Genomic DNA, 23,776 nt, shown 5'->3' with positions numbered 1-23,776 from the left:
ATTAATAAATGATACAGCAAGGGGAATCTAGACTTCAAATGTTTCTTGTGTACACAAGGAGGGAAACTGGTGTACACCTTTAAAGCATATCAGTGTAGCATTTTAATATTCAATACCCTGTATAAGACACAAGCTGCTATCAATATTGTTCATTTGCTACTCATGCAAGAAAAGCAAGGGTGCTTGTCAATACTGTCAGGCATCATTTGGGTCAGCACTGCCAAGAAAAAACAGAAACAACAGCTTTGCCTAAAATTATTCAAGTCTGGAGTCCCATTATTGTGGCCTTGGTCAATTGCCACTTCACTTGAAATGAAAATACCACCATCTAATATTTTTATAATTTTAATGATTCAAGGTATTGTCAACATCCAAACCAGTTACCCTTCTAGAACAAAACCTGGAAACACGGTTTTAAAATGCATGTAAAAATACAAAATTAATCAATTTTAACTGGTAAAATGCTAGTTTTTTTATTGTCTAGCTAACTACCGCTAGCCACTGCAACAGTTACAATACAATTTTTAATTAGCTTTCCACGCAAAACAATCACATCTAATGTAGGGTCATTTGAAATTGGGTGGGGTTGGAGAGGAGGTTGGTTTCCACAAGGAAGGTATACAACCACAGTACCCTTCGGCTACAAAGAAACACAACCACAACATTTAAAATTTGTACTTGACAAAGCCATGCCACTTTATTACAATTTCATTACAGGCTAAAAATAGTTTCTTATACTTGCATATCAATTTACGTGACCAAATGAAATAAAAATAAAACAAAGAGGAACGGCAAAGAATGCAGAAGAAATATTGCAATGCACAAAAACATATGCAACGTTTCTTTGGCTGCACTCATAGGCTCGGGAGGCCTAAGGAATGACTCTAACCCTAAAACAGGAATGCGAAAGAAATATTACATACGCTTTACAGCACCTGCAACGTTTCTTAGACTGCATTCATAGGCTGGGGAGGCCTAAGAATAAATAATTTAGCTAAGGTATTTTGTCACAAGGTACAAAGCTCTACTGCACTTTTTTTCTAAACTGTAGCTTTTCCCTTTTTTATGGCTTTTTTTAAAATGAGCAGCTTGCATTTTTTTTACAGCAGCATACACGAACCAACACTTGTGAATACTTTAACCATCGACTTTGTATATCAGAAAACAAAAATAGTGTTCACGAATATATGTTTCAAATGAATGTCATGAAAGTCTGTATATATTGGATGCTCTTATCCACTGAATTACTTATAAATTAAATCATTCTCGTCTACTCCAAGTTTTCTACTTTCCTTCAGTGTTTCCTGGGTCAGGATTCAGTGTCTAATAAAAATTTCACTTAGAAGACTAGCTCCTTGGGAACTTCCCATGTGAAACCAGGCTTGAAGTGACCGTACACGCAGGTGTCCTGGTAGATTGGCTTTTTCAAGTTAAGTGCCCTGAAAATAGTCAAAAGTAACTCTTTAATTACAAGAAAAAAGCAACGGTTTAAACAGAATCTGCTACCTTTGGTAAATTCACTAATAAAATACTGTTTCATTTTTTTGTTCAAGATTAGCTCTCCAAGATAATCCACAAAGACTTCACCTAGGCAAAGTCTTTCAGTTCAGAAACTGTGGGCTCTTTTTTTAAGGTTTAAAACAAATGGGCATGTTTGTCAAGGTTTAAAACAATCTCTTCATCATGGTTCCAAACCTTTAAAACAAGCTAAACCTTAATGCAAATGCTAAATTCGACATTGTCTCAAGTTACCAGTTAGTAACTGCGAAAAGCAGTTACACAAGAAGCTACCTAGAAGTGGGAAATAAAAAATGAATTCACACTTACTTCACAATCATGCCAGGGCGAAGATCGAAGTTGTCCCTGACAATCTTTAAGAGCTCATCTTCACTCTTTTTACTGGTTCCATAAGAGAACACTGTGATTGAGAGAGGCTCGGCAATGCCAATGGCATAGGAGACCTGGACAAGGGCACGACGGCACAATTTGGCAGCTACAAGAGACTTGGCGATCCATCTGGCAGCATAAGCACCAGAGCGGTCAACCTGGAAACAAAGAAAGAAAAAAAAGTAAATTTTGTGCTCAACCTATAGAGTGTGCATTATTCAACTTGAGCCAAACATCAAACAGAATTAAACTGCCTTCAGTTTCAATTCATGAACCCATTACTAGAAGGGAATTGAAGCAGGAACTTGGTAAATGAAAAAATGCCAAATGAAACATTCACTGGTGAGGACAACCTTAGATATATTTTTGCATTCAAAAAAACTTCACCATTAAGTTTCCTTTAAAAATCGCATTTGATTGGACTACCTTGACCACCTCCTCTCCCCCCACCCCCGCCCCCCCACAAAAAAAATTCTTGATCCATGTTCTCCGGTATTTTAATTTATTTCCCAATTTCCATGACACTGTCAGATGCAATAGTGAAACAGAACTGCCCTGTCCCTTGCAAGAGCCTTTTCTTGATCTTGCAACTTTATAGTCATTACAACTTCACGCCGATTTAAGTGTGTCATTCAGAAATGGGAAAAACCGCTGGATTTTGTAGCTTGAAGGCTCGTTTTTAGTCCTTTGGGCATTCACTTCGGAGCCACCGAAAACGTGTTGAATAAGTTCGGTTTCATTCGTTTGGAAAAAGGTGAGATCTTTTGGATGAGGACCTAAAGCGACTTCAAAGGAATGGAACAATAGCGCAATTATGCGACCACAAGCGGCACAGTTTATTATCGTATCCTTTTGTTCTTGATGTGTGAATAAACTGCATAGAATGACTTGGGACTTTACATGCATTTAGTTTTTTTCGCAAAACATTTCCAAGTTCGATTTGTATTTATGAAAATAGAGCATTTTGAGAGCTTCAAAAAGAGATCTTGAACGAGGCTTTTTGGTCAATGTAGGCCGAAGTTCGATGTTTGTTTGTTGATCGGCAGTTCGAACTGCAAAGTTAATTTATGCGAAGCCGTCTTCGTCCGAAGCGTGTGTGAATTCCCGGAGGTACATGTATTATTGCAGAGAGTCCTGAACGAAATTTCATCCCGAAAACGTTTCTTTTTTATTTGTATTTTTTTTTTAACGAGAAGGTCGATTTGACGGCTGTAAAATGAGGTCTGAATGAGTTTCTGTGGTCGAGATTTCTCAACGACGCGCCGTCTGACAGTTCCGCAGCCGACTGCTCCTTCTCATTTTGATTTTGAATTATTGAAGTTATTCCCTACAAAGTAAAAAAGTTCTTTGGTGAATTTTACTTTCTTCTTTAAATAAATGAGGCCTGGATTTTTTATATTACTGCAAACGCTGAGCATCCTGAGTTCTTGATATTAACAGCCGTGTTTACGTTTGATATTCGAGATCGTTCCGATAAGCGCGTGCTTGATCATAAGCATAAAATAAACTTTAAAAGTTTAGAGATTATCAAAGAAAAGTTGCAGTCCGACAGCTTTAAAAAGTTTTTTTTTGTGAATCGAACTGAGCTATTGTTCGTTCTCAGATGATAAACAAAAGGAAATTGTCACACATTTCCTCAAAGGGCCCTCCGATTTCTATAGTTGTCTTACATTCCCGAGTGACATCCGACGTGAACACCGATGAATCGGCAATGAGTCTAAACAATAGCATGAATATATGAATACTTAACGACCCACAAAACGTGGGTACACACTTAAATCGATGTGAAGTTGTCATGGTACCCCAAGCACCCCAACTACAATACAGTACTGCAGACAAACCTTAGAGAAGTCCTTTCCAGAGAAAGCACCTCCACCATGGGCTCCCCATCCTCCATAAGTGTCGACGATGATTTTCCTTCCTGTGAGACCAGCATCACCCTGGGGGCCACCAATCACAAATGCACCAGAGGGCTGAAGATGGTAGATTGTGTCATCATCGAGATATTTGGCAGGCACAACCTCCTGTAAACATTTAAAACAAAACAGGACTATTAATGGCATGCAAGTACTATTGCATGACAATGCTGACATAATTTATGTTAATTTCCTTCTAATACGAGATTAAAAAAGACAAGCTATGTCATTTTGGTTCTTTCTTTAAGCGAATTTCTGTCTTCATCAAGTGTCAGTAGCCGACTTTAAACACCTGCTTCCTTCACTCTGTAGCTCAATCTAAACACCTGCTAACTTACGAATAACAAGTTGCAACCCTCGGAAGAAAACAATTCCAAATACCTTGATGACTTTCTCGAAAAGCTGCTTCCTCATCCCTTCCAATGTTATATCAGGGTCGTGTTGGACGGAGATCACGATTGTGTGTACTCTGAGGGGAATGGCTGCTCCATCCTCAAACTTGTACTCAACAGTGACTTGGGTCTTAGAATCCGGTCGCACCCATCCCATCGTTCCATTGCGCCTGTTCTCAGCGAGCTTTTTGTTGAGGTTGTGTGCCAAGACAACAGTCAGGGGCATAAGCTCCTCAGTCTCGTCAGTAGCATAGCCAAACATAAGACCTTGGTCACCAGCGCCAATGTCTTCCTCCTTTCTTCCTGTGTGAACTCCTTGAGCAATGTCAGGACTCTGCTGTTCAAGGGCAACCAACACATTGCAGGTCTTGTAATCAAAGCCTACAGAAGTTGAAATAAAAAATAACAAATCAGTGAAAAATAAACCAGAAGGACTAAGATTTCTAATTTGGAGACCCTATACAAGTTAGTTCTCTTCAAAAGAATATTTTGTTTTTTTCTTTAATTGGTGATGCCAGCAACACCTGGCCGGGGTTGTTCAGAGAGTGGCTAACTTTATCCAGTGGATAAGTTGCTATCCAATGGATAAACTGCATTAGCTTGAGTGTATCAAACTGCTGGATAAATTCTTTATCTATTGGTGGTTTTCACCTCACACATCGCCAAGCAAGTAAAAAAATTAAATCCTCAACCATTCAATAGATAAAGTCAAGAAATTGATATTTTGGAGAAGAGTGATACGTAAACAACGTGTGAAAGCCACGGGGCTGTGCGATATCTCATAATCGAGTTATTTGAGAAAATGTACCACGGAAAATTACAGAGTTTAGTATGGGACGCCATGTTGCTGGACACCAACATAGCCACCAACATGGCGGCCGGAAACCAGCAAAAACATCTGGAGTTCACTTTGGCTATTTCAAAGCCTTTCCTCTGCCTGCTGAACTTTCACACATTGACATAGACGTTTCTATTACATGTTAGCTGATCAGACCTAAAAAAACACGAGGCAAATCGATGTTTTCATGTACGCGACACGTTTAGAGCAGCTGAATCCTTCTGTCACGCAGTACGCAAAAATCTAAAATTCAAACTGCTTTATTTTCAAAACGAAGAATGCTATCCTGCTGAAAACAAGCAAGCCGATTGAAATTTATATTTTCTTTTATGTGATGAAGATAAAAACCCAAAATTGCGTTTTGTTATGAATTTCAGTTTTTTATGACGTCACGTGAAAACCAAGAATAGGATAAAGTAAGGCACCATGGTAAAATTAATGACCTAGGCCCCACACCAGGCGAGTTTCTCTAATTTCTCCAACAAGCATATAAACTGCCATGGTACGACTAAACCTCCAAGTTACAACCAATTTATTAACTTCAACCAAAGTTGAAAAAAAAAAAATTGTGACTCAACTAGTAGGTAAACCAATTGCCTTTACATTCTTCTTTAAATTCAAGCTGTCAGAACTACAGACACAACTTGAACAGCTTTGAACTAGCTTACCTTTGTTGGAGTCATCATAGCCAATCTTCTTGATGGTATCACGGATTACTGCTTGATAGTCAACAACAGCCTTTGATGTGATTTCACCACAAACAAGAATCATGCCCGTCTTGGAAACGGTTTCTATTACAAAGGAAAAATGCACTCAAATAAGAACAAGCTTAACTAGCTTTCTTTGGCCAAACAAGTCTTCAAAAAACCACACTTGATACAACAAGTTCAAGCTTCAGTGATCGAGATCTATCTAAAGAAATTGTTTTCAAGGTGATCAATGATAACAAATGAACGCAAAGCCATGAATTCTTTAGTAGACAAGGATAAAACTTTGTCAAAATTTATTTTAGATCTTCCTCGATCCAAAACAAGCAATGGCATTGGGTACAATTTCTTATATTATTTACAAGGCCAAGAGCAACACGTATTGAGCAGAAATTCCGCCAAAATACTAGATTGACTGGAAAAACCTTGATCTATTGAGCAAAACAGGTCTTGAAATCTAGAAATCTTTGTAAACCAATCGATTAATCCATTCCGTATTATTTTAATGAACTTCGAAAATTAGGACGAAAACTGAAAGCGATCGACGAATGCTTCTTAGTAGTAAATAAATACAATTGTATCATTACTCTTATGTATTTAGAATTCAAAAACAGACGATATTCCGGCAACGAGCCGAAAAACAAAACAAAAACGTGATGAACGTAACGTAAGCAATGTTTACAACCGGGGGTGTAACCGGTTTGGCGGGATTTTAAACGCAGGAATGACTCTGCAATTACGCGTTGAAACGAGAAATATCATTAACAGGGCTAAAACATGAACAGAGTGAGAACGTTTCGCGTTTTCCTTATTCTTCATCAAAAGACATTAAAAAAAAAATACAAAAAACACTGCACAATCCATAAGCAAGTCATGTGATGTGTTATGAATACTGAAAACAACCTTACGCAATATCAGGTGGCCAATCCTGGGAAATTACTCTCGTGGACAATTCATGCAGTGCCACTCATTACGCAAAATCTCGCTGTTCGAACGAAACGAAAAAAACAAGAGAAAGTCTGCCCTACTTTAAAGTGGATTTGATCATAAGAAAATAATAAATCGGCTTCATTGATCAAGCCCGTTCACAATTCTTCTTGACAACAAGCAGTGTTCAGAACTACGTACAAAACAGTACATGCAAGATTTTGGTACAAGTTCGAACCTACAAAAAACAGACGCGTCTGGGGATACAATCATTCATTTCACGATTTATCGCGGTAAACGATCCAGCAATGAACACATGAACCGACGCCCAAATAAAATTTTCTTCTCCACGCTCACTTTAACTCGGGTGACTCAAAAACACAACAACGCCTTTCGGGCGGGAGTAAATTTCATTTCTCGAACTTACCGCACGCAACTTTAGCATTGGGATCCTGCTTAAGATGGGCGTCCAGAATAGCGTCAGAGACCTGATCGCAAATTTTATCTACGAAGAAACACGTTTCGTTGGCAAAAATTTAATTTATATCTGAGAAAAATGAACCGGCACACGTGCCAATTCAGAGCACTACGATACAGAAATTAAAAACAAACCCAAGCAGATTATTGTAATTTACCTGGATGTCCCTCACCAACGGACTCAGAAGTGAAGAGGAAAGTATTGTTTTGCGTATCTGGGTTGTTCATTTTGAATCTTTTGGCTGAAGGACCGTTCAGTTCAACGCTAAAGTCGGCTTCGTGAAAATTGTGACTCATTTCAGCCTTGGCGTCCTGTCTTGTAAGCAACGTGCTTAGTAGCCACCCGCTCGGTCAACACTGGAACTAGTTGTTTCATTGGTTGCGTCCGCCCATACGGTAAGACCTTTCTCCCCTTGGTCAATCGGGCACGTGAGTCCTGAATGGCAGGAAAATTTTCCCCGACAATGGGACGTGGACTCGAATTTCGAAAAAGCAGCATGAACCAAATATAGAAATTTCCTCGATAAAAACTCTGTGTACAAACTTACGAATATTTATTGTCATATCTAAACCACAGCAATATAAACAAAATAAAAAGGACGGTGTGATATAAACTCGACAAGATTGCGTTATCTTATTGCGAAAATTTGCATTGCGAAATCCACTCAACCGCTTGGTTGTGTGACATTTCTAGTAATTTTACTGCTCCCGGGAAAATTACGTAATTTCTTAATCTTTTCATTCTTCTCTCCAGGCATCTCTTACAAATATGGTAAAAAAAATGCTGCATTATGTCACTCGTCTTTTAGAATACTGCATACAAATGCTCCACATTTTGATCAAACTGGCTAAACTGGAAAGATAAAAGATAAAAATAACGAGCTGTCAGCTCAAGATCAAAGACCAGACAGTAACGGAGTAACTAGCTGTTTTACTTGCCCTTACCATAGTTAGTAAAGCTCATTTTCTAGCCGGACACGACGAATGTCCTATTTATTGAAATGACATATTTATAATAATGTTTTCACAATACATATGAAATTATTTGGTTCGCCAACCGATTTACCCGGCAAGCAGATATCAACAAGGTAGATGTCGGGGGCCTGATGCACAACAACCGACTCACCAAGTTGAGATTGTGTAATTACTTTTGAAAAGAATGGGTACATTTAATACATTTAATACATTTGTAAAAAGTGGGGTTTAACAACGGCTATACAGGAGGTACAAAACAATAAAAAATACATGCGTAAAAAAATTATTTCCCAAAGGACTGACATGCGTAAATTCCAATAAATATTTCGTAACACAACCGGCCCTTTCTTACTACCCTTTCGTGACGCAGAGTCTTCTTATCTCTTCTCGGATAATCGCTTGCTCGCTTGTTTGTTTGCTCGCTCAAACTATTTTTTACCTTCCTTGATCTGATAACTATAGCCTGTCGGCCCTCTCGGTTATCAAAGAGACTGATGGCAAGCCATGAAATTTCAAATTTTGGATTGCCGGTCAAACGATATCCTCCGACTTCGGACGTCCGACCCTTGTATCGCTGGTCGCTAAATACACCTTTGCCCTCCAGAGTAAGTTTCTGAGCTTTGTGTGGCATTTAGTTTGGTTTAACGGCTCAGTTTCGTTGCAAGATTTGAGATCTCGGCCCTGTAAGCAGTGGTGTCTCCACCGGAAGCTACACTACGAAGGGGAGTAGCGTACGAGTCCGGGTGGAACTGCTCACGGTAGATTTTCAAAGATCTTCAAAGAAGAAAAAGATATGACATGTTGGCGGTTTTGAGACCTGCACTCAATTAAGCTGTTCCGTCCGCATTACGCTTAGGAGTAGCGATTTCCTGTCACTTTCCTGTTTCAGTGACTAACTTAATTCCAGAAGGCCGTTCTTCGATATCTAATACATGTTGATACAAATTGAACGATAATAACGATCGATGGCACGAGCCTATTGGTGATTTTCACTGTAAATAAGAAAGAGGACGCATTTCTCGTGTTCCAGTGACAGGTGTCCGTAATAAAGAGGTTCAACGTGTACGCAGAGCTCTCTCCTGCAGCTTCTCCAGTTGGCAGCTGTCAGAAGCTCTACAAACATGCCAGACCGTACTGCAATATGTTAGTGGGGTAAAATAGTGGTCTTGAAGAGGCAGGTGTAAGAGGCAGGTATAATGTTCCCCCAGGGGGGTACTCCCCTATATGAGCTATACGGGGACGTGCCGCTGGATAGGGTATGGTTTTTGGCCCCTCTGCCCTGAACAGGGTATTTTTAATCAAAATTTTTAATTAAAATTTCAAGCGAGTCTGACCGTTGTCTTGTATTTGGCAATCCGATATCAGATACGTTAGTCTGTATTTGTTTTAGTGAACAATGCTTCACGTCAATTGAGTTTCCACTTAAAGTTCACTGTTAATGCGAAATTTTGGGATTTTTCGCCATCACTTCTTGGAAGTGTATTATTTTATCTGTTGTGATTGGTATTTCGCGTTTCAATGCGTGGAACATCACGTCCGGTAAGTGACAGTGGGCTATTGCCAATAAACACTTGTGTAACACAAGAGATAGATGTTGTCCTTTGTCCTAAATAGGGTCTTAAAATAGAGGGCGCTGTACTACACAGGGTAGGTATTTAAGGTTATTTTCGTCCTAAACAGGGTCAGGGTTTTAAACCCCCACCTGCACCCCTATACCCAAAGATGGGTCAAGTGTTCCCCCCGGGAATGTTAAAGATCCATGTTATATTTGCAAATGTAATCAGTGCATTTCTATGATTTTACAGTATACAGAACAGGATCAACTAAAACTGTTTAACATTTGTTAAAAAGAAGAAGAAGAAGAAGAAGAAGAAGAAGAAGAAGAAGAAGAAGAAGAAGAAGAAGAAGAAGAAGAAGAAGAAAAAGAAGAAAACAAGCTGGTAGAGATCGCAGATAGAATTCACAGTCACGCACAACTCACTCAAAAAATAAACGCTTTTTATATTGGTCTCCGTATTCAAACTGCAGGCAGTCTAGTAAACGACTACCAAGCTTTGCAAATACGATGCCAGCTCCTACAATGTTCAAATATATAGAAATATTAATCTGCACTAAGAGAGGATCCTCTCTTGTCTGCACTGATAACATGCCGTAAATCTCTGACCTCTCACTCTGGACAGAAGAATACAATTAATTCTCCTGAGTGAAACTGAATCCTAGCAATCTGCTGACAAGACTATGGGTGCGTTTCTTTGGGATGATCCAGTTCAGGATCAATGATCCAAGATCACTCGGATCATGGTGCATCAAAGGAACCGACGAATCCTTGCCCAGAGTGGATTTCTCGGTTCATTTGATGCACCATGATCCGAGTGATCTTGAATTATTGATCCTGATCTGGATCATCCCAAAGTAACGCCCCCAAAGAATGGGTGATTCTACACATGACAGCTTAATATGAGCGTTAAACACGCTTCGTCTAGTTCTGGGCTTGGCTGGGAAGTTGAGAGCGCGAAATAAAACGTGTTAGATAAACTAGATAAACTAGAATACAAACACTAACCGCACATCAGGTTTCTTCAAGTTGCGGGTGAATGGCAAAATCAAACAAGAACTGACAGAAGGGCATGTTTCAAGTCATGAAACCCGATTACGTCAGTGTACGTATTCCTAAAATAGTAAAAACTGAGGGGAGATAATAAAAATATATAAATACATGAAACAATAAAAATAAAATGGAAAATTAAACAAAAACAACTGATACAAAATTTATTGGGGTTGAATCAATGCTTGTTCCAGTTGGCAATGTTTTCGGCTGAAGCCTGACTAGGCCGGGCCTTTGGCGGGGGTTCTGTTCGCTGACTGAGTTATTTCAGAGTTCTACTACTACAGGAAAACTTTAGTTTCAGTATCTAATACCCTCTGCAGACATCATAAAAGGTAAATACCATTTACGAAATCCAAGGCCGGTCTTTCAAGTTCAAGAAGTAAGAGCCGAAGAAACTCTGGGTACGAGATTACTTTCACCCAGCAAACCTTGAGCCCGCGATTCTCAAAGGTTCCAAAGCGAGGTTGAGACATTTCAACATGGCGACCTCGAAGAGCGCGAACACTTACAATCGACAAAACTGGGAAAATGCGGTATGAGAATACGTTGATTATACTATTTAAACTTAAAGAAACATTACTCTATGATTATTATTATTATTGTAAATGTTAAAATATTGTTTTGTTGCGTTAGTCGCTTTTGATTGAACGACAATTTCGTTCACGTGTTGTCGTCATTTCGATTGGCACGCTGTAAGCGTTTTATATTGATTGTGAAAGGAGTAGTACGCCGTACAGCATTGTTTATCATTTGGTGATCATGGTGTTGTGACTTTCCAAAGATTTGTTGAAGCCACATTAGGGAAATAGTTTAGATTTTTCTTGAATTGCATGTGCAATTATATTAGAGTGCAACTTATTTGCAATACGTTTGATTAGTTCCTTCTCTAATAAGCTTTGTTCTTCAATGTATTCCAACACATGTAAGTGAGGTGGACCATAGTGATCCTACATGTTCTAGTTGCTCCATTTTCTTTGATTTGGCTGTGGGAATGGGAGTTAAAAGGTACTTTATCCCAAAAAGCATAAAATGATTTTTGACAAACAGAAAGGTTGTAAAGCAAGCAAGGACACTGCAAGAGCTGTGAGGCTAATACACATCATATAGGCGAAGTGGAGCAGTGTTGGCCACATGTCTTTAGGATTGTCAGTAATCATTCATGTTGATGTCATTTCAGGAATTTCCCATTCTTTGTCAAACATGCCTTGGAGACAATCCCTATATTAGAATGGTAATGTATAATTCATGATTTGTCCCATTTGTATAGGAAATTGTATGACCTCGAGTACAATTCATGATAAATACGGTAGGTACGACTGATGTGTTGAATTTTGAAAGTTCTCAAAATTTGCAAGTGCAATTTGATAGCTTTGAAAATATCAGGAGTACCTATTAATCATGAATTGAAGAAGAAGGTCTTGCAGTTATTTTCTATACGAATGAGACAGAGTATTATCTCCAGTCTCCTGTCTTGCACAGTACTGTACTCAACTAGAAGTGAAATTTGGCACTTTTATATGCCTCAAAGGCAGGGAAGAAAACATATTGATAAGGCATTTGTTTTTCAGTTTTCATATGAGAACAACATGAAGATTTGATCATGACAAGCAAATAAAAAAATTCTGTCATACATGTATACAATTTAAAGATAGTGGACTTCTAAGAGTTTGAAAGTGACTAAAATGCAAATGGAAGACGGAGAATATCGTCAGGCTTCGGAGAGTTAAGGTGGCTCCACATTAAAAGTAAACAGTAATAAATTAAATTTTCCCATTCTTGTTGAGCTCTAAGTACCTGGCTATCTCCACCTTAGTTGCCGCCCATAGTAGCCAGAGGCACTTTCCTTTTACTAATAGGCAAAATTTTTGGTTGGGAATTTTGGAAACTTCTGTGTTGAATGGAAAGTCTTTTCTCCATTTGTTTCAAACTTACATCATGGCACAGTGATGGCAAAAGAAAACAACAATATGGAAATTGAAATTTTGTTCAAATGGAACGGTAATTGGACAAAGTGGAGTATCTCCAAAGGTCGGCCATTTGCTCTGGAAAATTTCCATTAATTTTGATCCGTGTGTACCATTTGCATTTCAACTGGTTAAACTGAAATTTTGGTAAAATGGAAAGCGCCCTATCTGTCAGCTACTAATTACAGCTCTGGGACACTTTCTTTTCCATTTGACTAGTTGTTTTTCTTGTTGAACAACAGCCATGGATGGCCGTAGTTTATTTCAATTAACATCTCTTTGTTGGTTTAGTGGTTCATATTTTTTGTTTTTAGTAATATTGTAAGCGAGGGAGCAGGGAAGGTGCGGTGGTGAGAGCACTCGCCTCCCACCAATGTGGCCCGGGTGCGATTCCCGGACTGGCCGTTATATCTGGGTTGAGTTTGTTGTTGGTTCTCATCCTTGCTTCGAGAGGTTTTTCTCAGGGTACTCTGGATTTCCCCCTCTCCTCAAAAGTAAGTGCTCTATGCTAAACACATTGGCCCACATAATTTACTACTAACAAAAACAAAATGACTGTATGTGATTTATTTTCCCACAGACAAGAGAGACTTATGGTAGAGAATGTAAGGTAGGATGGCTTTGACAAAGCAGCTTAGATTGGTCAAATATTATATTGCAGCATGCAGCGATGAGTACTTTAGTTTAACACCAGTGAATAAGCCAATTAACAAAAGTAAAGACGCTGAAAAATTAAACATCAAGTCTTGAGAAAGTTTGATTACCTTTTTACTCAAAATACCTGTAACATGAATTCACATCATATTGACCATTTAAACTGGAGAAAATTTGGGATTAAGTCCTATGAATGCCTGTCCCATAGTTCTAAAATGTCTCAAATGCCACGCGTTCAAATTGTTTACTGATATTTTGTCAATAAGGTCAGTGTTTCAGTGAATTTATTTCAAGTACCCTTCATATAAAAATTTGTGGAACTCTTTTGCATATGTTCCTACAAATGTGTCCCTTTATTGGAATGAAACTTTTGTTGCCTTAGCAAACATCCTGATAGTTCAAAACCCTGGGGTAAGAAGCGGAGACTGTGAATTGTTTGGTGTCCTAGCCAAAAATTAGGCATCCACATTACTCAGTTCTTTGGATGCTTAGCTGGAATGTAACTATGATTTTCAACAGGAGAAATTCTGTTGATAATACATGTAATCACTCCATTGCTAGCAAACATTCCCAACACTACCATGAGTCTGACTGACTTGGTCAGTGGAGGAAAATAACCTCCCTCCCCTGCCTTCCCCACCCCCCCCCCCCCCCCCATATAAAAAACCCCGCGAAGTACCACGAAATACAGAAAGTTGCATGCTCATTGTTGTTTATGGTCCGTAATGACTACTTTTTTCAATATCCAGTTTATATTGAGTGGCCAACTTTCATTACAGATTTGTGCCCGACCATTCACAGTATTCCGTTGGTGCCCTGGGGCGCGGATGAGATTCAAGAAAACAGAAGTCTGCCAGACATGTTCAAAGTTAAAGAATGTTTGTCAAACATGTTTACTTGATCTTGATTATGGTAAGTTTGAAATGAAATAAAGAGTTTAAGCAGACATATGCCAGCTGCCAGCTACTTTTGACAACCCTTTACTTCATGATTTGTACTTCATTGTTTGCTTCTTTAAAGAAAGACAGCAAAATCAACTGCCTACTCCAATAATAAGGCCCACCTACTTCAAAACATTGTGACAACCCTAGGACAAGAGCCTCTCTAGAGCTCTGCAAACTGAGCCAACCAGTCAAGGGAAGCTATCAGCGGTTAAATAAGCCTTGTTTGTTTGTTTTGTTTTAAGGTTTGCCTGTTCAAGTGAGAGACCATGCACTTGGGATGAAAGATGATGTTCCAAAATCTGATGTCAACAAAGAATATTATACTCAGAATGTCGAAATAGAGGTATGTATTTTTTAGTTATTGCTGTAGACACTAGACTCTTGCTGTCTTGATTGAATACCAGCTACATTGTGGAGGCATTGCATGTGGTGTAGATTTTCTTACCTAATGAAACAACACACTAATGTATGGACCAACCTGTAGCCTTGAACCGCTGTTGGTGCCTCCAACCTTTTGACCAAAGGTGTGTTCAAAAGTCTGTCACTACACCACTGCATCTCCACACCATTTAGTGAACATATTCCCATATGTACTATTAATTTTATTTGAATTCCTTGTATCCTGAAACAAATCGACAACAGTTTTCTATGGTCTGCACTCTTTTAGACCATAAAATGATGTCATGAAATGTTCAAAACTGATTGAAGTGGTTTCACCACCAAGTTTTTCAACAAATCATGGGTTATTTTATGTTCTACAGTATATCAACCATAGAAAACTGCTGTCGATTTGTTTTATACGATAACATGGAAAAAGTCAGAGCAGAATTGGCTTTACAGGTATTTTCTGTTGAGAAAGCATGCGTATCTGACGTCATTTTTATTGTCTGTAAGTAGTAGTACTCTTATAGACAAAAGCTACAAGCCAATCAGCGTGTTGAAATTTGGACAAATATTTTCTCCATATTAATTGTTAATTATATCACTAAAATAATGATTATTTGCTCATAGCTGGCAAATTCAGATGGGACCACACCCGGTGGAACACTTGGTAAAGCCAATGCCCCCAGTGATTTGCTGCTTAAACTTGCAAGGACCACTCCCTACTATAAGAGGAACCGACCCCATATCTGTTCATTCTGGGTAAAGGGAGAGTGCAAGCGAGGGGATGAATGCCCTTACAGGTCAGTGTTTTTGTTATTAAAGCCCAAGTATAGGGTCAGATTGTTCAACAGCTGATTAAAAGTTAATTGAGGCTTTCATTGTTGCTCGTTAAAATGGGCTTAAAGGCTAATTTCAAACTAAATATAAAGAAAAGTCTAAGTCGAAACTGAGGGCTGAAAATCTTTTGGAAGAATCTTTGTTGATTAGGAATTAAACTCGAATCAAAGTTTGTGTTAATCCAGGATTAGCTTAATCGGGCTTTGAACAACTGTGCCCAGATGGATAATGTGTGGTTCCAGAAAATATCCATACCCCCCCCCCACGGAGGATCACAGAAATTCCGAGAGGGAGGGGGGTCTGAAAGCGCTAAATTTCCGAGGGGTTAGGGGGTTACACGAACAGTTTACTTTCCAGGGGGTTCGAAATCAATTTGAAAATGTGCAAATCGAAAAATACTTACGTGCTTATTCGATTGCCAAAACAGTTGAAACTTTGACAAGCAGAAATAATGAATGATTCGTTTTCATATTTTTCCGTTATTGTTTCGACTTCGGATATGGAAGACAGCGCTTCTGAGCAGCATGATGCAGATATTGGTTCGATATGGATTACAAACAAACAAAATGGCCGACCACAAAGTTGTCCCCAGTCCCCTCGCATTAGACGTGAAGCGACGTAAAGTGCACTTCCGTTCACTGTTCATTCCCACAAAATTCAATAAAAGTAATTATACCTTTTTCCTAGCGTTATTCAAATGATGTGCCTGCAAACAGGCTCCCTAGTGAAAGTGTGTGAAAAGAAATAGAGCGACAGTTTTGCTCGCATCGCGAGCAAGACTGTTGCTTGTATCAAAGCGGAAATACATGTACGCGAAGAAAAAACATGTTCTAATTCAGTAATTGGCTTATCATCAAACGTTGCATGTTTGCGTGTCAAATTCCAAAGTTTGAATCAGCTTTTCACATGAACGATAGCGGAAGATTACTATCGATAAACAAAGTTTTTTTATTCTGCGACAGCAAAAAGGCGCGACATTTCCATATTTAACGGGCCAAACGTGGCGCTAATTAGGGTAGCTGTCTCGGCCTTCTGTAGAAATATTTATTTCCGATAAATCATTCTGCTTAAAAAGAAATATCACAAAACCTTTGCAGGTGTGCGTGTAAAAAGAATAAATCTAAGTAGCGGGCGGGTAGAGTAATTTGATATGTTGTGTTGACAATGCATAAATTAAAAAGTCAACCGTGTAAAACATCTGGAAATTGTTTAAACGTCTTAGGGCCTGTTCACATGGAGGTGGGGGACCCCAGGTAGGTGAGGTACCCCATCTACCCGGGGTCAGAAAAAACAAGCCTTCACATGCAACCCCGGGGCGCTGTAGCCTCCCACGCAGTCGTTTTTAGGGGAATTGTATTTCCTCCTCCCCACAAACGCCTGCTTACCCAAGCGCCACATTCCTTTCCACCGCTTAGCCAATCACAGTGAACCTTCTAAAATCTGGAAGGTTGACCTTGACCTCAGAACGCCTCTCTCGGAAACAGTGAAAAACTTCTCAACGGAGACAGACCGAGCTTACGTGAGCTTTTAGCATCGTGTGCCCTACGTTCAAAATTTCTCGTGTAAATGCCTATCAACTGACTGCAATAAAAAAATTCATGACGGGAAATAGCAATATTTTCGTCAATTTGCCAACTGGTTACGCAAAGTCGCTTTAATATTTATCAGGCTTAATGCCTTCAATCTTGTCGACCTTGTCGATGTGGAGGAAACCGAAATATTACCCGATATGTCGGTAAACTTTAAAGATTTTGCAGTTGAAACTCGCTTTGTTCGTGCAATTTGTTCGGGGTCATGTGTGACATTTTCCACAAGGACCACAAGTTGATCGGCTCTTTGTCGTTTAACTTTCCGTTTAATAGTCTTTAATGGACTGATAAATACTGCAGATCTCCCCTTGATGCCTTCTACATTCTTCTTTGCTTTCTCGAATCGAGTTAGTCTGTCGTAGCACTTCGTACAAACAAACAAATCTGCTCCAGAGTTTCCGCACCCGTAAGAGGCGATATCTTCACCGATTGTCAACTTGATCAGGCGGGGAAGATCGATTACACTTTTCCAAAGATTTTGACTCTCCCAGCAGTGTCAAGACGTTGCACAAGAAGCGCTTGTATTCACATTCGATATTTGTTTTGGTGTTTCAGCCATGACCAGCCATTCCAGTAGTGAAAAAATATATATATTCCAACTTAACTCCCGCATCTCTCAAGACTGTATTAAACAGAGACTGTAGACACTGTACAAAGCTCGCGGGAAACGGAAGCGACCATTGTAACCAGCAATTTGATTTGATGTCATTAAACAATGCCTCGATGGTAATTGGCTAGGATGCTTGGGGAGTAAAACAATGGGAAAGGAATGTGGCGCTTGAGTAAGCAGGCGTTTGTGGGGAGGAGGTAATACGAGTCCCCTAAAAACGACTGCGTGGGAGGCTAGAGGCGCTGGGGTGAGGTTTAAAAAGCTACCACGTGGTCGCTAAGTACATATATCAATAAAGATGGCGGATGGAAGACACTTTTCGTTTCGTTGTTCTCAGGCACGACTTCACCTTCATCCAAGACCGGTAGACCAGCTTGGTTATCAGACTCGACAAATGCACCTTCAACTCCTTCAGAACTTTCTTCAATGGCATTGTTGTCGATGTTTTGAAGGTGATATCTGCGAAAAAGCTCGCCACGCTTGTACTGAATTCAGAGACAATTGCCCGGATGAACATCACCCCACCCCACCTCCAGCATTCACATGGAGAAAACTCACCCCAGCTAAGCGGGTTACCCGCCTCGGCTGACCGGGCAACCCGCCTCGGTGAGGTACCCCACTTCACATGTGAACGCAATCAAGAAATAAAGAGAGATTGTATGGAGAGATTGGTAACCCCACCGAAGCGGGGTACCTCACTTACCTGGGGTCCCCCACCTCCATGTGAACAGGCCCTTACTTTCAGTCTTTTTTCTATTCCTGAGTGAAAGTCTCCTTTAATGATTGAATATAATGATAAGCTTTTATGAGATACATTTTAGGTTTCGTTTGCTTGTTAATTAACACTTCAATATTAACAGGTCGTATTAGACTTTTCCGTGTTCATTTTAGGGAAAATTCTGAAAGTTTATCACACAGCTCTGACACCTCATAGCCCAACAAGTTTATTCTGAACCTAACAAATATGTTTTTTTCGATATATTTTCAATGCACGATAAAAATTAGTATGGAATGTGATGCGGGCAAATTGAATGTTCATATTTAAAAGTTTACCGTAAGAAAATATTTATTCTGCGATTAATACATTTTTTAAAATCTACGTGTACACTTAACGGCTGGAGATTTATAAAAGGAGCAAGGTGATAGAAAAAAAAAAAATAACGTAATTTTTGCATTTATTCGTTTATGGAATTTTCCAGGGGGTATGGGGCCCATGTGGCAAAATCGAGGAATTTCCGAGGGGGTGGGGGGTGTCCGGCGAGACCCTCTGGAACGGAAATTCGTGGGGGGTGGGGGGTCAAATTGAAAAAATCCTCCGTGGGGGGGGTATGGATATTTTCTGGAACCACACAATAGATACATTGTAAAGTTTACAAATAAAAACAAAAATTATAAATTATGACTTTATTTAAGTGTCAAAGGACTTAGCATTGTAGCGCTAATTGGGAACACTATAAGGCTTTCATTGTTGCTCTTTAAAATGGGCTTAAAGGCTAATTTCATTAACTAAATGTAAAGAAAAGTCTAAGTCGAAACTGAGCTGGCTGAAAATCTTTTGGAAGAATCTTTGTTGATTAGGAATAATATTAAACTCGAATCAAAGTTTGTGCTAATCCAGGATTAGCTTAATCAGGCTTTGAACAACTGTGCCCAGATGGATAATAGATAAAGTTTACAAATAAAAACAAAAATTATAAATTATTATGACTTTATTTAAGTGTTGAAGGACTTTGCATTGTAGCGCTAACTGGGGACACTACAAGTCAGTAAAATAAATATACAAACTGAACATAACGTTTGTAAAAAATCACAGCAGGTGGGAGGTAAAACAGTTAACCATTAATTTTACAAAGCATGGCCTTGGATTTGAAAATGGGGCTAAAAATGGTCACTCATTTATTAGTTCAAACAAAGTGTTGTTCACTTAAGCTTTTAATCCCCCAAATCAACATGGATATGTTTCTTACGAGTTATGATACAGTGTATATTTGATATTGGACTACAAAATTTATGTATAGTTCATGTATTTTTACTTACCGGTAGCCAGTTTTGCACAGCCATTGTCCTGTTCCTCTTGTTGAAATCTTAATGAATGTATCCAAAATCTCAAACCATCCTTTTTTGTGAAGTTTGGAACTAAAGCATATTTATTGGGGAATGGAAACAAAACAGTTTTGACAAGTCTGAGTTACTGATTAGAAGAAAATTACCTTCAGTTTTCCATTGTTTCAATAATAATGAAATATTAGCATATGTTTCTTCTACTCATTTCACTTTTAGACACGACGTGCCCACCGACCCAAATGATCCTTTGGCTGATCAAAACATCAAAGACAGATACTATGGAACAAGTGATCCAGTAGCAGCGCGACTTCTTACGCAGGCCAAAAGCATGCCGTCTTTGGAGCCTCCCTCAGATAAGTCAATTACCACGCTATATGTTGGAGGGCTGGAAGGAAAGGTAGAAGAGGGAGATTTGAGGTGAGAATATAATAATAATTATTATCGTTTTTTATTGTTTCATCCTTGAAGTTGGTTAAAAAAAAAACTTGTCACACCTCTTTTTTTCAACCCACTTCTTGAAGTTTGGAAATCAAATAAACATTCTTTTGAGTTTTTGATATAGCTTCTCAAACAATGAATATTTCTTGGAGAAAATCTCCTGTAGTGTTTACTTCTGAGACTAATTTATGAACACAAAGCCCCTGCTGGGCCCTGCCTCTGATTCACAGCTTTCATTGTTTAAACTGAATCCAGGGTTTAGGAGCTGATGAGGTACAGCATTGTGGGTTTTTTTTTTAAACTGTTTTTAAGAAAAGTAATAGGACCTTGAGCAAAATTTTTTATTTTATCTCAAAAGTGTCGTAGTTTCTTCTCAAACGGCTCTCTGCTTCTTGCTGTCTGAGTTTTTTTGTGAAGATCTCTTGAGTCTCAACTTTGTGCTGAAGAAGTATCAAAGTCTTGAAAAAAGTTGGTAATTGATAGCTTTGACATCTTGTATTCACTTTGCAAGTCTGTCGAGCATTTGGAAAAAATGATTTCAAGAGTCTCAGGTTCCAGAGGAAAATAGTACTCTTCACAAGTCTCATGTGTACATTTTGTACTATTTGCTGCCCCTAATTTTGTTACGCAAGTATTTTTGCAGTTTGTTTCAATTATACATGTATAATGTGCATCCTTTCTACATCCAGGGACTATTTCTATCAGTTTGGTGAACTGCGGTCAATAACAATGGTTCCCCGACAGAACTGCGCCTTTGTCTGCTTTACGTCACGAGTGGCAGCAGAAACAGCAGCAGAACGCTCCTTCAACAAACTGATTCTCAAAGGAAGAAGACTTAAAATCATGTGGGGCAAATCTCAGGGACAACAACCCACTCCTGGAAAACAGGGTGGTGTGGCCCTTGCTCCTGTCCCAGGATTACCAGGAGGTTTGTACTGTGGTAACAATAAGGGGTGCGAGCATAACAGCGTGCAAAGAAAGTAGTGTCCAATAGCCTGCGGCTAGTGGATTTTACTATCAGGCTAGTGAACTTTGTTCTTAACTTGCCCGACGGGCAAGTGAAGTTTTTGAGGAATTGAAATGACAGAAGAACTGTGTAATCAATCCTGCACATCAAAACGTTTTTGGGGATGGCTGAAATGACTTTTGGGCTTGCACATGCTAGGTACAGGTTGCCCGATTGGCAAGCTGTAAAACTGACTTTCTTTGCACCCTGCATGACCATCTTATGTCAAATCTTAGGTTGGTTTTTCGTCTCGCTCAAACATGCTTGAAGTTTTCCATGTGGCCTTTGCAGTATTTTCTCACTCCAATGAATCTGTTCCGTGTCGTTCTTTGGTTTTCTTTTCATTTCTTTTTTGAAGACTAACTGTAAACCAGTGAAAAAACAAAGAGAGATGTACTCTGACAAATCAAAGGCCACATTAAAAATTCCAACACTTTTGAGCAAAACAAAAATTGGTCTAAAATTTAACATGATGGTTATGCTCTCAGCCGTTCAATTGTATTTGCCAAAACAATCATTGTCTTATGTCGCCTTATGATGAACAATAATTATTAAAAAAAATTAACCTTTCAGACTTGTATGTATATTTTGGTAAATTCTCTGGATGTTAAATCCAAAATCCAAATTAATGCTGGCTGATTCAAAAAATTTACTGACAACATAATCTAGGAGACAGATGGATAATTTTATTACAAACCTCAAGTAGATAATATTCTCTATAACCAGTGTAAGCAGAAAAATATGCAATAGCCACTTTAACCAACCACGGCCCAGTTGGCTCAGTTGGTAGAGTATCGGGCATCGCACCACTGAGCGGGAGGTGCAGGTTTGATCCCTGACCGGACCACTAACTAGGGTCATGAAATAACTGATATGATCATGGTGGCTGTGATTAACACCATGTCTCAGTTCGGCTGATCGTGTCATTGGGCGGTGATGTTTAGCCATTGGCCTGGTCTCCTTCATCCTTGCATGTTAATTAATATTTAATAATATTTATTTTATAATACCTTTATTTATTACCTTTGACGATAAGAATTACGGTAATATTACTGTAAAGAAGAAATTCAAAACACGACATGTATATATCTACAGTCAAAATATGTCAAGCTAATTAAGTTAAGTTAAGTTAAGTTAATTGGAATAGGACATAAAAAGAACCCATGACACTGTTCAAAAAGAGTGAGGCACAGAGTTCCCAGTGTCATGGTCTATCTGACTTGTGCCGTCATTGGTCTGGGTGGGTGGGGTGATATCATACTGTGTATGGACTGAGGCGGCAGCCAGAGGCGCCTTCTATATGCTGATGTCTGATCTCTCATTTCTGGCTCCTCCGCAGTCAGCTAGTAGCTGCAAGCAAGCAAAAGTAGCATCAGATCTGTCTCTTTAGCAAACCACAGTGACAGCTGAGGCACCCATCCTTTTAAAATACTGAGTGTTGTTTCTTTCTTCCTGTTCCAGCTCTCCCACCACCACCGACAGAAGAAAAAAGCCAGGCAAACTTCTTCAATCTTGGCACTCCGTCCTCAGCACCAGCATCAGGCCCCCCTCCCATTCCACCCACCTTACCACCACCCCCTGGGCAGGTTCCAGGCATGCCTCCTCCCCCTATGGGACATCCCTTACCTCTCCCACCTGGTGGATTCCCGCCCCCTCCTCCATTTGGCCATCCACCTTTCAGACCCCCTCCAATGCCATTTTATGGTGCCCCTCCCCCTCCTGGCATGCCTCCACCTCTTCGGCAAGGTATGCCACGCCCTCCACCTGGGCCTCCGCCAATACACTATCCATCTCAGGACCCTCATAGGCTGGGCACAGGAAAAGGTGGAGAAGGGGGGCCTCGTCCACCAGCCCCAGCACCTCCTAGTTCCTAGGCTGGTGTTTTGTGAGATGACATTTGATGTTGACACAACATTGTTGCTCTTGTTCTTAAAAACAGACAAGCATGTGTAGCATAGTGGCTGAATAATTTTAAAGACAGCATTTTGTTGTTTCAACATGTTGTAAATGATGGTTGACTTGTTAGAATTCCTAAAACCTGATAATTTTATTCACATCTTGCATTAAAAATCTCCTGTATAGTACGGCAAATTTGGTTCAATTTTGCCTCATCAAATATCGATTCTGTAACAATAATTATTAAGAATAACAAAATAATTATTGTTTTAGTTAAGGTTTTTAAACGAGTATTTTATCTAATGGAATATTAAGTAAATAAATGATTCCCTCCTGGATCAGAAGTATGCTGTCCAAAATGAACATTGTCTTTAATTTGTAAAAGAACAGTTTTATTTTATTATATTAAAAGGAAAACTGTTCAATATAAAGTTCAAGGACTAAGGTTTGCATTTGGACAAAGCATAAGCTTCTACCTTTTTATTCATTTTTTTTATCTGCTGAAATATCCGTTGCAAGTCAATGATTTGCACAGCCTGTTGTTATAGACCTCTGCACTCAAGTGTACCTTCTGTTTATGTAGCAAAGCAGAGGGTAACACTCCGTCTTTCCCAAGCTTTGATTGGCTCATTCTACTCTGATTTACTTTTCGTGAACCATGTT

The 23,776-nt window shown here is 39.3% G+C and overlaps 2 protein-coding genes across 2 annotated transcripts; one reads left to right on the top strand and one right to left on the bottom strand.

Moving 5' to 3' along the window:
- Positions 1-664: 664 nt before the first annotated feature.
- Positions 665-7,462, bottom strand: LOC146485040 (S-adenosylmethionine synthase-like). Its single transcript, XM_085103994.1, has 7 exons — positions 7,303-7,462; positions 7,095-7,172; positions 5,702-5,824; positions 4,185-4,576; positions 3,729-3,911; positions 1,828-2,045; positions 665-1,439 (listed from the first exon to the last, which is right to left on the bottom strand). Exons 1-7 carry the CDS (start codon positions 7,439-7,441, stop codon positions 1,340-1,342), a joined length of 1,233 nt encoding a protein of 410 aa, XP_084960120.1. The 5' UTR covers positions 7,442-7,462; the 3' UTR covers positions 665-1,339.
- Positions 7,463-11,166: 3,704 nt separating this feature from the next.
- Positions 11,167-23,455, top strand: LOC146485039 (pre-mRNA-splicing factor RBM22-like). The gene is made up of 9 exons (XM_085103991.1): positions 11,167-11,260; positions 11,905-11,958; positions 13,272-13,301; positions 14,125-14,257; positions 14,532-14,632; positions 15,301-15,473; positions 19,990-20,190; positions 20,901-21,139; positions 22,679-23,455. Exons 1-9 carry the CDS (start codon positions 11,207-11,209, stop codon positions 23,089-23,091), a joined length of 1,398 nt encoding a protein of 465 aa, XP_084960117.1. The 5' UTR covers positions 11,167-11,206; the 3' UTR covers positions 23,092-23,455.
- The last annotated feature ends 321 nt before the right edge of the window (positions 23,456-23,776 follow it).

Source organism: Pavona decussata, unplaced genomic scaffold, assembly GCF_977016875.1.
Source record: "Pavona decussata unplaced genomic scaffold, jaPavDecu1.1 SCAFFOLD_28, whole genome shotgun sequence".
Taxonomy (NCBI): Eukaryota; Metazoa; Cnidaria; class Anthozoa; order Scleractinia; family Agariciidae; genus Pavona; species Pavona decussata.
Note: the sequence above shows the minus strand (reverse complement) of the source record. Positions and strands in the feature narration are given on the sequence as shown.

Coding starts and splice junctions, on each gene's coding strand:
- LOC146485040 (XM_085103994.1), bottom strand. CDS start 7,441: ATGAGTCACAATTTTCACGAAGCCGACTTTAGCGTTGAACTGAACGGT. Junction 7,173..7,302: donor CGTTGGTGAGGGACATCCAG/GTAAATTACAAT, acceptor GTTTCTTCGTAG/ATAAAATTTGCGATCAGGTC. Junction 1,440..1,827: donor CGCCCTGGCATGATTGTGAA/GTAAGTGTGAAT, acceptor GACTATTTTCAG/GGCACTTAACTTGAAAAAGC.
- LOC146485039 (XM_085103991.1), top strand. CDS start 11,207: ATGGCGACCTCGAAGAGCGCGAACACTTACAATCGACAAAACTGGGAA. Junction 13,302..14,124: donor CTTATGGTAGAGAATGTAAG/GTAGGATGGCTT, acceptor CTTTCATTACAG/ATTTGTGCCCGACCATTCAC. Junction 20,191..20,900: donor GTAGAAGAGGGAGATTTGAG/GTGAGAATATAA, acceptor TTCTACATCCAG/GGACTATTTCTATCAGTTTG.